This window comes from Enoplosus armatus, chromosome 16, assembly GCF_043641665.1.
Source record: "Enoplosus armatus isolate fEnoArm2 chromosome 16, fEnoArm2.hap1, whole genome shotgun sequence".
Lineage (NCBI taxonomy): Eukaryota > Metazoa > Chordata > Actinopteri > Centrarchiformes > Enoplosidae > Enoplosus > Enoplosus armatus.
This window is the reverse complement of record NC_092195.1, coordinates 409,667-423,076: the sequence shown is the minus strand read 5'-3', so window position 1 is coordinate 423,076 and position 13,410 is coordinate 409,667. Positions and strand designations below refer to the sequence as shown.

The following is a 13,410-nucleotide window of genomic DNA, read 5'->3' as shown; positions in this document are numbered from 1 at the left end:
GGCAGCTAAGAGCAGATAACTGAACATTTTTCACGACAATCGGAGAAATAAGTCAATTTAATTTCTTTAAATAGACTGTACAGCTGCATACATCTCAGTCAAGCTTGTTGCAATATTTGTGCCACTATTTCAGCCACTATTTTTGATGGATTTTGCTAGGTAGCTAGCTACCCATGTAGGAAGACATCATCCCCATTCTTAATTCCGCCTATAAAGCTCTGGTTATTTGAATGTTTCTCTATCCGGGGGAAAACAGCTGTCAGTGAGCACAACACCTGATCTGTTTAAATCTCTGAATAATCGCTCACATCTCCGATTAGATTTGTTCAGAGGCCTGGAACCAGGCTAATTTGCTTGTCGAACAGAAATTTTGACCGGAATTGTCTGTGTAGCTTTTATGTCTCTTCATCTCAGTGTCCCATGGGTTGATCCATGGCAGCTGCAGCATTTTTGTTTGGGGCAAGACAGAGTTAGAACGTTTCAAATTGTACACATTGTGGCTTTGATTCTCGCGTTATCTCGAGATATCAGACGGAGTTTGGTGGCCACTGGGGCTTCAATGTCTCATTATGTTGAGTTGTCGAACGTCAACTGTCGAATAAAGGCAAAAATGCTCCAAAACATGTTAAAAAAAAAAGTTATAGAAGCACCACCAAACATAGTGTGTTACTGTATCTTGATTATTTACAGTAATTAAATTGGGATCTTGGATCTAAAAATAAAAGGATATAAAAACGTATTAGTAACCACAGAGGCTCTTGGCGTCCATTATGTGCCGTGCACCTGTTCGTTCATTCACGTTTTCCTGCTTTGCTCACAGACGTCTTGAAGAGAATTAGTCCAGATCCACTCATGGATCATTGCCTTACACACCTGCTGCCCCTCAGTGGAGAGGACATGGACACTTGAACCTCTCTTATAATCAGTAAAGATCCAAGTGGGCTTTGAAACCTCCTCTGATGTTGATTTTTAAAATGTACTACAATTTTAGAGGAATATGGGCAACATGCTTTTTCGTCTGTGCTATGGTTTCACATACAAGCTGTGTGGCGTTAGCTTTTCGATGATGTGTTTTTCATTCCTGCAAACATCTAATGTATCAGATCATGCAAATAAGTAGTAAAAGCCATTGGGTGAGTAATTGAGTTTCAAACTATTGTTAATTTAGTTAAGCAGTTATCCAACTGTACTAATCTTGATCTGAACTACGTAATTTTGTGCGACAAACTCCCATGAATACGCAAATTCACCCTCATATGTAATTTGTGTAATGTCGGTGAAATCTGTCTCATGGACATATCCTTGTAATGCGTGTACATTTCCAAATAGGACTTGTATTTACAGATGTCATTTGTGGATGGAAGTGTTGTTTTTATCTGGACAAGCAGTGACAGTCAGTCAGCAGCACCTTTATTTGAAGTATGTTTTGTACCCTAATATCATTATATTAACAAAAGTAGATCAAATATTTTCTTTCCATGTACAGTTGCAGGGTTAAAGTAACCTGAGGGTTCCACAAGTATACAGTCTGTTATATCTCTTCTGTGGTTTTTGCATATGTTTTGCTTATAAACATAATAATGGAGCAAATAACATTTTACTGTGACATAAAATCCTGCTCAACTATGGTTTATTGTGAGATGTGTGTGTGTGTTATAACATGACTTACAGACTTCACTGTACTACGACAACACATTGTATTCATTTGAGTACACTAAGGTCATGCTCTTTTTCTTTTTCTGTGAATTTGGAGGTTTTAGAAATGGGGGAACTTCATTCTTCATTTAAAATAAATAAAAAGTTATTCAAGCTTACAAAATGAAACGCTCCCGACATCTGCGTGCAATTTGTACTTAGGATAATCAAGAAATTGGGGCAAAGTGTATTGCACACAAATACATATTTTGAGTTCCAAGTTTACAATCTGTGTTACTGTGTTGTTAAGTTTGCAAGTGATGTTGGTGTTTTAATGTCTGTCTGACGTAGTGGGATCCAGAATCAGTTAGGTTTCTGGTGGGGCATGTAAATAATCTTGCGTTTCTCCTCTGCAGTCACACACACAGATAGCCATTATGGCACCATTGCTCTTTTGGCTTTTTTTACATTTCACATAACTTAATGTATGTACACCATCGAACCAACAACCAGGGGCGTAACTATCACTGAGGTCAAGTGTGATCACACAGTCAAATCAACACCTCTCGGAAACAGTTTCAACAAAAATTATAACTAACAAAGGTACGATTTATTGCTGGGGTGTTTTTTTTGACTGCATTAGTTTTTGCTAGGTGTACCTAATAAAGTGGCAACTGAGTGTATTCAATTTTAACTTCTTTTAGGGCAAAGTAAATATAGATTATGAAAACAGTTGTGAAACAGCATTTAGGCCATCATGGAGGGAAAGATACGAAGATATGACATATGACTGAACATTGAATGAATAAAATATGGCAAATCCAAATAGTTAAAACATTTTAAAGACTTTATTTTTGGACAAAATCTTGGCCCTGCTTACAGCAAATCAAGTCACAGACCACTACCATTACAAGTTAAAAACATAAAACAAATGGTAAATGAATTATTCAAACTAAATGTAAATAAGGCCATCAAAGGGAGGCAGGCACCCACACAAGGACAGCAATTATGTTGTCCTTATGTTTGTGTAATCATGTACAAATCTCTTGATTGTCTTTTATTGGTTGTAAAAATTGAGAACTGTGTGCATTTCGGTTAAGAAAAAAAAAAAAAAAGCCCAACTTAATAGTACCACTGGGAATATATCGAGTTGTAGATGGTGATCATATTGTCATAGTAACAATATCTCTCAAAGTAGTGCAACTTCTGTGTTATTGAAGAGGTGAGAGTTTCATCAGCATGTTCACAAAAGGAGCAGGGGATATCAACACCAATATTATCTTTCTGCACCCACCAGGTGGTCAGTAAGCTTTCTGCATATATGAATATATAATATGGCGTCAGAGATGAACTTGGTACAGCTTGTATATGTGGACAGTCAAATACCAAAAGCCTAAAAGAAACATTACATTTGCTCAGCGTTACACACAGTATGTCTCAAGTCACATAGAATCACGTATAGTCACAAACAATGTGGGTTACCCTCAGTCGGTGCCGTTCCCATTTCCGGGTACCCAAAGCCATAATAAAGCATTCCAAGCTTGAAGGACTGTGTAAATCCTCCAAGATTAACCTCTATGCCCCTGCACACGTTAAACATACCACAATACATCCATTGCGACATTTCACCGATGGTCTATTCAAATAAGAATAAAATTGAAGTTGTGTTACAAACAAACCAGGCGACGAGCCATGGAAATAGTCATTTATTTATTCACATGCAAATTTCATCATCAAAACATTTCAATTTCATGAATTGTATATGTAATTTGAGGTCTATTAAAATACATCAAAATTCAATTCAGCATCAAGGATTTTATATATATATGTGAAATATATATATATATATTACAAAATTTGCTATATATATATATATATATATATATATATATAGCAAATATTGTAAAAAAGATTAACATAAAGAATATATGTTCTTAATTATAAAGAACTTTTGAGTGTGTCACTTTAAAGCTCACAATGCCAGAAGTATAATAAAGTCTGTTCGATTCTATATTTACAAGTCTTAACCAGCACAGCAAATGTATTTCAAAAAATCTTTGAGAATTCAAGATTTTTCCGTCTTTTAAATGAAGTACACAAGTGTCAGATTGGTCAGTAAAGTTTGAGCGTTACAAGAAAATCAAGATTCTTCGTGTTATACAAAATGTGAACGCACCACCGAGCACGCAAGCGGGACGAGGCTGCTGACGGAAGAACGTAACGACCTCCGTTGAGTGACGTAAGGACGTAATGTTAGTGTACTTCCCTCCTACTACTCTGCTAGTTAGCATGTGCATGATTGAAGTTTTAGCTTAATTTACAACTGTACTTCTCTGTAAATACACATTGGAATATTGGAATATATTCGGCAACACCATGAGCACGTTATGGATGGGGAACGTGAGTTGTTTACAACTTTTATACTGCGATAAATCATTTTACTGCAACCACCGTGTTCGCTACCTCATCAAAAGCCCCATACGTTGTATGAATGGCATGTATTACAAAACTCCCTTTAGAAAACCAGCACTTTAATATCGTCCTGTTGGTCGGATAACACTTTGTATCGAGTAGCTGATACGCTAACGTTACTGATCAATTTTGGTTATTCGGCACACTAACGTTAAGTCATGCAACACGTAGCACTCCATTCAAGTAATTCCCAACGTTTTCAATTGTTTAACAGTCCTCTCCACTGCAGTGGATGAGATGTAATGGGGGCTACTATCAACTACACGAGGATAAAATCAGTTTAAAGGGAACGTAATGGAAAACGGTTTTATTCTATATGTGAAATCAATATAGACCACATCAGACCAAGTCTACATTAAAACCCAACTATGCTTATATCTGTCAAGCCTGGACCAGATCAAACATCATTGGACCTAGATTTGTCAAACCTGGAACAGAGTAGCTTGGAGACGCTCCAAACTGCTTAAGACCCCTTTTTAAGATTTGTGAAACCTTTTATATCTATTTATGACACAGTGCTTTTTGTGTAGATAAATCCAATAATGTCTGGATGGAGAGATATCCTTTCGGTTCCTTTTTTTTCTGTCTTACACATAGGTTAAGAATTTCACAAATCTGAAAATGGGCTTTAACAGTGTTGAGACTGTTCTTATGATGATGGAGCATCAGCTGATCGCTTTAACCCCCCCCCCTTCTAACTTGCAAATTGGAATTTGTGAACTGCAAGCTAACTCCATACTGAATTTGGACAATTACTGACTTTTGTTTTTCTGTTCTGTTCTGTAGCTGGAGTCCTACATGGATGATAAGTTTATCACCAGAGCCTTCTCCACCATGGGTGAGCAGGTGGTTAATGTGCGAATCATACGCAACAAGATGACAGGGTGAGAATGAAATCCGCAAGCAGTTGTCCTTTGTGCAGTTGTTCTATTCTGACGTTAAACAGTGTGTCGTCACCCAGGGGTGCTCTGGGGTACTGTTTTGTGGAGATGACAGATGAGGCTACAGCTGAGAGGTGTCTCCGCAAAATCAATGGAAAAGCCTTACCAGGAGCCAATCCGGTATGAAGAGAATTTATTATTCACAGTAGCCATGCTTTTTTTTTTTTTTCCTCCTGAGAAATGGCATGGTGAACTTTAATGTCTCTTTCTCACAGCCCACAAGATTCAAGTTAAACCGAGCCACCTTTGGGAAACAAGACAGTGGGTGAGTCCAAATGGAGACTTTCACATTAAGGTGTCCACTTAGTGAAAAAAATTGTCATTGATTACCCCTTTCATTGATACATTATATGTCTTTTTTTTTTTTTAGCTGCACTTGGAAAAAAAACAAACCCAACCTCTGTTTTTTTCCTCTTGTTGTAGTCAGATGTATTCTCTGTTTGTGGGAGATCTAACTCCAGAGGTGGATGATGGGATGCTTTATGAGTTCTTTTACAACCGCTACCCTTCCTGTCGTGGTGGAAAAGTGGTGCTGGACAGCATGGGCAACTCCAAGTGAGTATTAACATTTCACCACGCAATATCACAATATAGAATAAAACTGTAACAAATATGTATGTATGTGTACACGTATATATGGATAAACAGTGTATACACACGCACACATATATAATATAATATATGTGCTAAATATCCTCCTAAATACCCTTTAGGCAGGGTAGAGCACTGCCTGTTGTAGGTTGTGTTGTTCTTTTTCCATACCAGGCAGTGATGTTCCCCGTCAGGATGCTCACGATGGTGCAGGAGTAGAAATTCCTCAGTATTTGAGGGAGCTCAAACTTCACAGTCAAAGAACGACAAAAAGTTTTGAGGGGAGAGTGACTTTCATTAAACCAATGCATTCAGTCAAGATAGTTTGTCTAGATCTAAATAAATGAAGGTAAAAAAATAAGTCACCAATAAGTCAGCTGTACTGAACTGTTTTCAGGGGGACAAAACAGCATTTGAACTCGGTCTTGTCATCTCTCGCTGTAGGGGCTGTGGCTTTGTTCAGTTCCCAGATGAGCGGCTGCAGAAGCGGGCGTTGGAGGAGTGTCAGGGTGCTGTGGGACTGGGTGGTAAACCTCTGAGACTGAGCCTGGCAGCTAACAAGTGAGTTCTTCTTAAAGTCTTCGCTCCTGTTGTCAGCAAGCTGATTTTATGTATGATGTATTTGAGCGTGGAGCACGAGCTGGAGTTCAGCAGTTCAGTGTGTCTCTTGCTCTCTCTTGAGTTTAAGGAATAGGCAGCAGCAGCAGCAGCAGCAGCAGCAGTCAGAGCACAGATCATGGCAGCCCAGCTCAGGATACAGACACAACTATGACCAGTACAACCAGTACCAGCAGCAGGCCTATCCAGGGTATTACTCCTCCTGGGGCTACGACCAGACTGGAGGAGGAGAGTATGGCTACAGCTATCAGCAGTATGATTACACACAGTATACTCCACCACAGGTAAGCTCTAGGGTTGGGGTGGTGTAAAACTGTTCAAACACCGAACCGGACCGGTATACTGAATTTTACCACGACGTGTTGCACTTGACTCAGCAGCCACTCAGCGACTCTAGTCCACTTGGAGGTGGCAATACACCTCTAAGCTGGTTTGCCAACCGCCAATAAACACTAAACCAGAAGAAGAAGCAGAGAGTGAAGGGGCACCACAATCAGCAGGACAAGTTTTAGTTTTCTTAAAGACAGGGCTTGTGTCCTGCTGGGCACTGGGGTGAAGCGCTTGAGCGATTAGAGAAAAAAAAGCCCTGCGTGAGGGTTTTGTTTCTATGACATTACGTTAACAGAGGGTTGACTACACCAAGACTAACAATGAGCTTACATGTAGGGTGGTAAAAGCGCAACACTCGTCTCGAAACACACATGAACTTTCTAAGCAAACAACAACGTGGGTTCACGTTGTCATATTGTTTATTACTAATGCAATATAAGTTGAATTTAGCGCTGTTACACCATGCATAGACTGTATATAAAGATGGACAACGTGTCTCCACTTCCTCCCACTGTACAAGAAAACTCCAGACTCTCCTGGGTACAGCCGCTGCCCCCTTGCGCTGGTGACGTCATTTGGAGCCAGAGTCGAGGTCCCGCCCATACACCCACCCGACCCAATTGCGAGCACACCACAGTCAGTGACAGCTGTCAATCATGGCGTTTCACCCGTTTCTATGGCACCAAGTAACTAATTAAAACCAAACTGATCAGATTGTTTGAGACAGATGTTTGTCCCATCTGCCAACATGGAGGGGGGGCGCGGCTTGTGACCTACACTGCAACCAGCCACCAGGGGGGCGACCAAGATGTTTTGGCTTCACTTTTGGGGAGCTGTCATGTCGTCCATCTTTATATACAGTGTGCGGACAAATGCTGGTTCAGCTGGTTTGCATAAAATCAAACTGGTTTAAACATGTTCAGTTTTGCCGGACTGAGTTGGCAAAACCGGAAATTGACCCAAATCTAGTAAGTTCAGTATTGACACCCATCATAGTCACTGTTCTAACATGTTTTTTTCTTATTAGGAAAGTGAAGCTGTTCAGGATGATGGACTTGAAGGTTGGTATTGGGGACTGCAGATTACTGCTATTTTCATTACTGACTTGTGTATCAATTTGATTCTTTTTGCTGATTAGCAGTCCAACATCTCCAAAATCAGGTTTTTATTGCATAAACAAGCATGTTTGAAGCAATATATTTGGGTTTAGTTTCTTCTTTGGTACAATTTTGTATTTAGCAGTGAGAGCAATGACACTTCTGATATGATTCGAACCCAGTACTGTGAACAACCCCCAAAAAGTATCTATGGTCTGAGAATAAAAACTTAAAGGAATAGTTCAACAGTTTTGGGAAAACACTTACTCACTTTCTGTTCAGATGGACATCAATCTCGTGTGGTGCAATGGTTGGCACGGGAGGCAACACCTCTAAAGCTCACTGACTGTCATATCTCATTTGTTTACACATTGTGTTAAAACATTTTATTTAATTATTTTTCTTGATTACGTATCCTCTCTTGTTAATGTATTTTGTGTGCTTGTGTTTTTGTTGTTGTTTTTTTTGTTTTTTTTTAAGCTGGTCTTATACCTATGAAGCATTTTGCAACCAACTGTCTCTGTGTTGCAGATCCCAGTCCAAAGCTGGATGTGGTGGAGGCCAACAGGAAGTTCATGGAGCTCAGTGAGGAACTGTATGACGCTATGATCGAGTGCCACTGGCAGCCAGCAGAGTCCTCTACAGAACAGGACCATTTGACATCCAGCCTACCAGAGCCCATTTACTGCTGAAACTGATCACATTTTCTTCTCTAGACTTTACCTCCCCCAGGGTATTTTATTTTCAGTTGTTTCCTGAAATTTTGACTGTATGGATTATTTTTGTATGGACATAAAGGAAACAAGTCATGGTAATGGATCTTATTCAAGTGTATAAAGGCGTTGAAAAGCACTGGAGTACACACAATTCTGAGTTTCAACAAAAAATATTTCTTATTTATTTATGGATCTACAAAGATACACATAAATACACGTTCTATGTAATGTACTGCCATTAAATCCCAGATATGCGTTATGTGATTATAGAATCTTTTCAATTCTTCTGATGACATAGATTTTTGTTTGTCATTGGTGGGAATTGGTGCAGTCCCATTCATTTTATGCTTCACCAAAAGCAGAATTTTTCAATCAGGCTTTAAAGTACCTAATATTAGTAATCTGTTTCAGCACCAAATATACTATAAACTAAATAATATGCCAATGCAAGTAGAAAATATATTGACCTAAGTATCCTTTTGTGGGCTAATAACAGAATAGTTATATATAGAACTTGATTTGATTGTTGATGAGCTGACAAAAACCTGGAAGTATCTGTGTATCTATATATCTGGAGCTGTTGTCTTGGCAACCTTAAACCCAAGTCTGCTTAAAGTGCAGCTTATTAACAGCAAACAGGACCATGACCAAGACTTTTCAAGGTTACATTAACATATTTTTTTAGACAATATAGATAATCTATATGTTAGTGTAATTATTAGTGTTTAATTTTTACAATAAAGGGTCTATAGATCTATAATATAATCTATAAATGATAAAACAGGCTATTCATAAAATAGTGCAGTTTTAAGTGATAATCTTGAATATAGTTTGGGATACAAAAAAACAGTAAAATTTTAAGACAAACATTTTGGCAGGTTTCAAAGGTTCCAAAATTTTGTAAGGTGGGTCCTCAACTTTAAGAATACAGTTGTGCAGCTGCAGCAAAAAAAAAAAAGTGTTGTCTGCTGCCAATAATGCCAGCCAATCATAATCATAGTCAGCACTCAGCCAATGATATGAGTGCTCATTTTGTTTTCATATCTCTATTCATTTTGCCGTTATTGAGAAATGAGGCGCAGTTATTCAAGATGACTCGTTTTAGATCAGCAAGTCAATCCTCAAAGAACCCGGTCAGTTGAATGCAAATCGACAGCCTCATTTTAACTGGCTAACATGAGCCACACCTGGGTTAGTTAAGCCATGTTTGAAGAACAGGGCCTTGACTTGACCAGGGCATCGTGTCTCTGCTCGAACAGATTTCATCTGATATTAGCTAACTCAAATGATCTTGTCGAGTATGATCCAGGTAAAGGGGGTGAAGTGGTTTCTAGATGTTATAACCGATACCCCCACCCAATGCGGATATTGCACTGAGTGACGGCTGTTCTACGACCTAACGCTTAGGTTTTAGAACGGGCTCCCAAAATCTATACGCAAGACCACCTTAGTCTGCTTAGGAAGCCAAGTTACGTTACAACAGCAGCAAAACATCAGACAACCGAACGGAACCCATTCAACATGTCCTTCCATGTTGTACATTGCAATATAAACAGCCTTCATCAACATTCACCAATTAAAGCCAAATTATTATCTACTGTTGGCACATCTCAAGGAGAGTAGTCTTCTTACCTGAGGGAGGCTACTTAGATGATCTCAGAGAGGAGCAACACAGGACTTTGGTTGGAATGTACAAAATACAACCCAGTTTTATTGAAGTTTTATCAAAAAGAATAAATGGTTACAAAATGTATAAAAAGAAGTAAATACAAAATTAAAGTAAATAAAAAGCAAATAGGTAAAAAACCAAAACTTCAAAAAGCCCCAAACCTTGTTTGCTCTTCCTTGCCCCCCCCCACCGCTCTCGGGGTGTCGAGGAGTCATAAAAGGTCAACCTCTGAACATCTTGGCTATTGGATAGACTTAACTTTAGCAAACTTTCTGCTAGCCCTGTCTTGTGAGCACACCGGAACAAAGTGGAACATCAGGAGGTATGTCGCGTGTCACTGCAGGCGTAGGGTATCTATCAGGTGCAGAAACCACAGGCGTATCGCTGAAGCACAAGTTGAGCTTTCCTGGCAGTTTTGAGGATGCGAAAATAGATTGGCCCCGTACAGGACAAACAGGATTTCAACATCAGCTTATCTGAACTTAATTTGAACCAATTACTTGGAAGAGAGAGGGCCGGGGAGGGCATGGCCTATGACTCGGCATATCACAGGTGGAAGCCTCAACAGGGGGGCATTTGGACACTTAGTTGCTTGCTCATCTTGGTTCAGTCATCTTGAATAACGACACACTTTGTGTGAAATGCAGGGAACATAAAGTCAGAGTGGATCTTGGGAGAGTGTCTCAAATCTGTTCTGTTCCGAAAATAAATGTATACTCAATCCGTGACTTTAAAACTGAAGCCGATTTCAAATTCACTTTGCATGTGACCAACTGATTGCAACACCATGAAGGTCTTAAAGGAGAAACTGTCTGAAAGTGTGCACTGTTATCTGAATTTGTACGATTAATCGCTTCAAGACCGCAAAGACGCATCTCATACTGAGGCCTTCAGAGTGCCTGGGACTCCCCACCATGCCCAAATCTAGTATCTGGATCTACATTCTCATCTAATTGAGAGTGTTTAGCATGAGTGTCGCTTGGATGTGTCCTTTATTTTCGTTTACTGTCAGGTGTGTAATAGTCAGCGATAGATTAAAATGAATAGATACTGAATTTCAATTGAATCACTGCTGGTTTGATTTAAATCAAGTCAGTGTTGTGTGACATTACTTGCCGTCCACCAGGTGGAGACAAATAGCCATGTCTATTTTTTTCCTAACTCTTCAGTATTTAGTTGTACCCATTAATTTGTATCCTATAGAAACGGAGGTAGAAATAACTGAGGTAAGATATAACACACAGTCAGGTGAATGTTAAAATGTTCATAGCTGTATTCTTTTTGAAATTCACCACACTGAGAATATAGTTGGATGCAGTTTATATATAGTTTATTGGGTTTAGTTGTATCAAAATAACACAATTTACCATTTCTATCATTCTATCGAATCATAAATGAAGGAATGAAGGGTACAGTGTCTGTATGAATAGAAAAAAAGAGTCAGTTGATTGGTGGTATGACTATGCAGAGTTGTACACGACCTAATGTGGCATTGGCGTGGAAGAATGAAAGAAGTATAATTATTTGACTAAATCAAATATGGAAATATGGACCCCCCCCCCCCCAAAAAAAAAAAAGTGGTATAAAGACCTGTCTTTTTAGTGTCATGTCGAGTGTGTGGGATTGATGGGGGGGACGGGGACGACGACGACGACGACGACATCATTTCACACATTCTGTGACACATCCAAGGAATGGGAGACACCCTGTTATTGTCACGTTTGCTGTGTCAACAGGAATAAACTTTTATTTTGAAAAACACACGGCGTATACTGAAGGGGAGGGTATTGCTCACCGCACACTTGACTGTTGGTCCATTAGAAGAGGCCACGGACGGACTACACGGGGCAGATCGGAGCGGAGCGGCGGGGCCCGGGCTTTGCGGGATTTAATTGTCCTCATAAAGAAACGAGCTTCCTGTCAGACCCGTCCGGAGGAGTTGCTGAAGACCGCGGCGGCGTGCCCCCCCCCCTTTTCCGGTCCTCTCGCCCGTGTGTGAGTTAATATGCTGGAACGGAGTTATCAGTTTGGGCTGCGCACACCCTGGAGACTGTATTCATACCGAAAATGGCCAGGATGTTCTGTGTCCTCTGAACAATGAACAAGTTGCAACAGGATACCAGAAATACAGGCAAGTTTCCAAAAACAACAACAACAAAAAACAAACAAACAAAAGTCGGCCGGCTGCTGGATGGTTAACATTTGAATCACAGAGAACTTAAACCATAGGATTCTGTAAAACAGAGACTGTCCTCTGGTTTAGGCTATTAATTAGCAAGTAAGGGGAGGGGAGGGGGGGGGGGGGGTGCTGCTGCAGTCAGAGCAGTTGAATGAAATGTTTATTTCTGCGGTTACTGCTGTGACTTTCTCTCTCGTAAACAACTGTGTAAAGCTCCGGGGAGCCGGTGTGTGTTGTCGTAGCAGAATGCAGCAGCACGGCCAGTCAGACACACTCCCGTCTGCCCTGTAGCCTCCTCACATCAGACACATTTATTTATTTATTTATTTTTTTGTTGTTGTTGAAGGTGGGCTAGATAGTGGGCGAGACGGCACACGGCAGTCCGCGGCTGCCCATCGTTAAGGTAAATAGAAAACGCTTTATTTCTTCCTGTCGATTGAAGAAGCTATATGTGCTACTACCCCCCCCCCCCCCCCCCCCAACACACACACACCGCAACCGAATCCTCCAATTGAGGATTTCGGCGGGTTCGGTCTGCCTCTTCTGCCGAGCCTCATTAAAAAACAATCTTGGGGCTGCTTGTGTTGCGTTTGCGTCACAGAGTAGTTTCAGATGTTAGGGTTCCCACCCTCCCACACCGCGCCGTTAGGTTGTCATGTGGCATGTGTTCCCCCATCTTAAAAGCACAACTTGTGGCTTCCCAGAAGCCAATTGGCTTTCAGCTCAGCTTCCTCTGCTGGAGATAACCAGTGTGATGGTGGCTCTATGACACACTGAGTGTCTGCGTCCTCTGTCAGGCAGGACGATGCAGCTTGTACTGATAAAAGTACTCTCCAGCACGCTATTATTATTTTTTTTTTTTGGGGGGGGGGGGTGTCCGATTACTGCTGCGTAATTAAATGAGATCACAGTAACCTGGAAGTCTGGAGCATCTGGATCAGATGTGTAAGCCTGTTTACATTACTCAGGTACAGCCCTTGCTGCTCAACAGAAACTTGAGTAAGAGCCGGTGAATCCAGCCCACTGGCAATCAGCCACTCTTGATCATTTCTCCTCCAGTGGACATGTTTGTGTGCCGCTGCAGTCATAATACAGAAGGAAAGGGGGCATGTAAATGACGTGTGTATAATACACTGTTTCTGCACAACTGTCACTGGCTAAG

The 13,410-nt window shown here is 40.5% G+C and overlaps 1 protein-coding gene across 3 annotated transcripts; it reads left to right on the top strand.

The window, feature by feature from the left end:
- The first annotated feature begins 3,910 nt into the window (after positions 1 to 3,910).
- Positions 3,911 to 8,643, top strand: LOC139299024 (tRNA selenocysteine 1-associated protein 1-like). 3 transcript variants are annotated; one of them, XM_070921882.1, is made up of 9 exons: positions 3,911 to 4,035; positions 4,894 to 4,991; positions 5,069 to 5,168; positions 5,264 to 5,313; positions 5,472 to 5,603; positions 6,084 to 6,200; positions 6,328 to 6,541; positions 7,615 to 7,648; positions 8,216 to 8,643. In XM_070921882.1, exons 1-9 carry the CDS (start codon positions 4,012 to 4,014, stop codon positions 8,374 to 8,376), a joined length of 930 nt encoding a protein of 309 aa, XP_070777983.1. In that variant the 5' UTR covers positions 3,911 to 4,011; the 3' UTR covers positions 8,377 to 8,643. The 3 variants fall into 3 exon arrangements, with proteins under 3 accessions (XP_070777983.1, XP_070777982.1, XP_070777984.1); XM_070921881.1 differs by having other exon boundaries at positions 6,322 to 6,541; XM_070921883.1 differs by having other exon boundaries at positions 4,024 to 4,035; positions 4,894 to 4,945; positions 5,054 to 5,168; positions 6,322 to 6,541.
- Positions 8,644 to 13,410: the final 4,767 nt, after the last annotated feature.

Excerpts from the sequence above, each read along its gene's own strand:
- LOC139299024 (XM_070921881.1), top strand. The coding sequence starts at position 4,012 with ATGAGCACGTTATGGATGGGGAAC. Across the intron at positions 5,604-6,083 it reads GACAGCATGGGCAACTCCAA|GGGCTGTGGCTTTGTTCAGT; the intron begins GTGAGTATTAAC and ends CTCTCGCTGTAG. Across the intron at positions 6,542-7,614 it reads CACAGTATACTCCACCACAG|GAAAGTGAAGCTGTTCAGGA; the intron begins GTAAGCTCTAGG and ends TTTTCTTATTAG.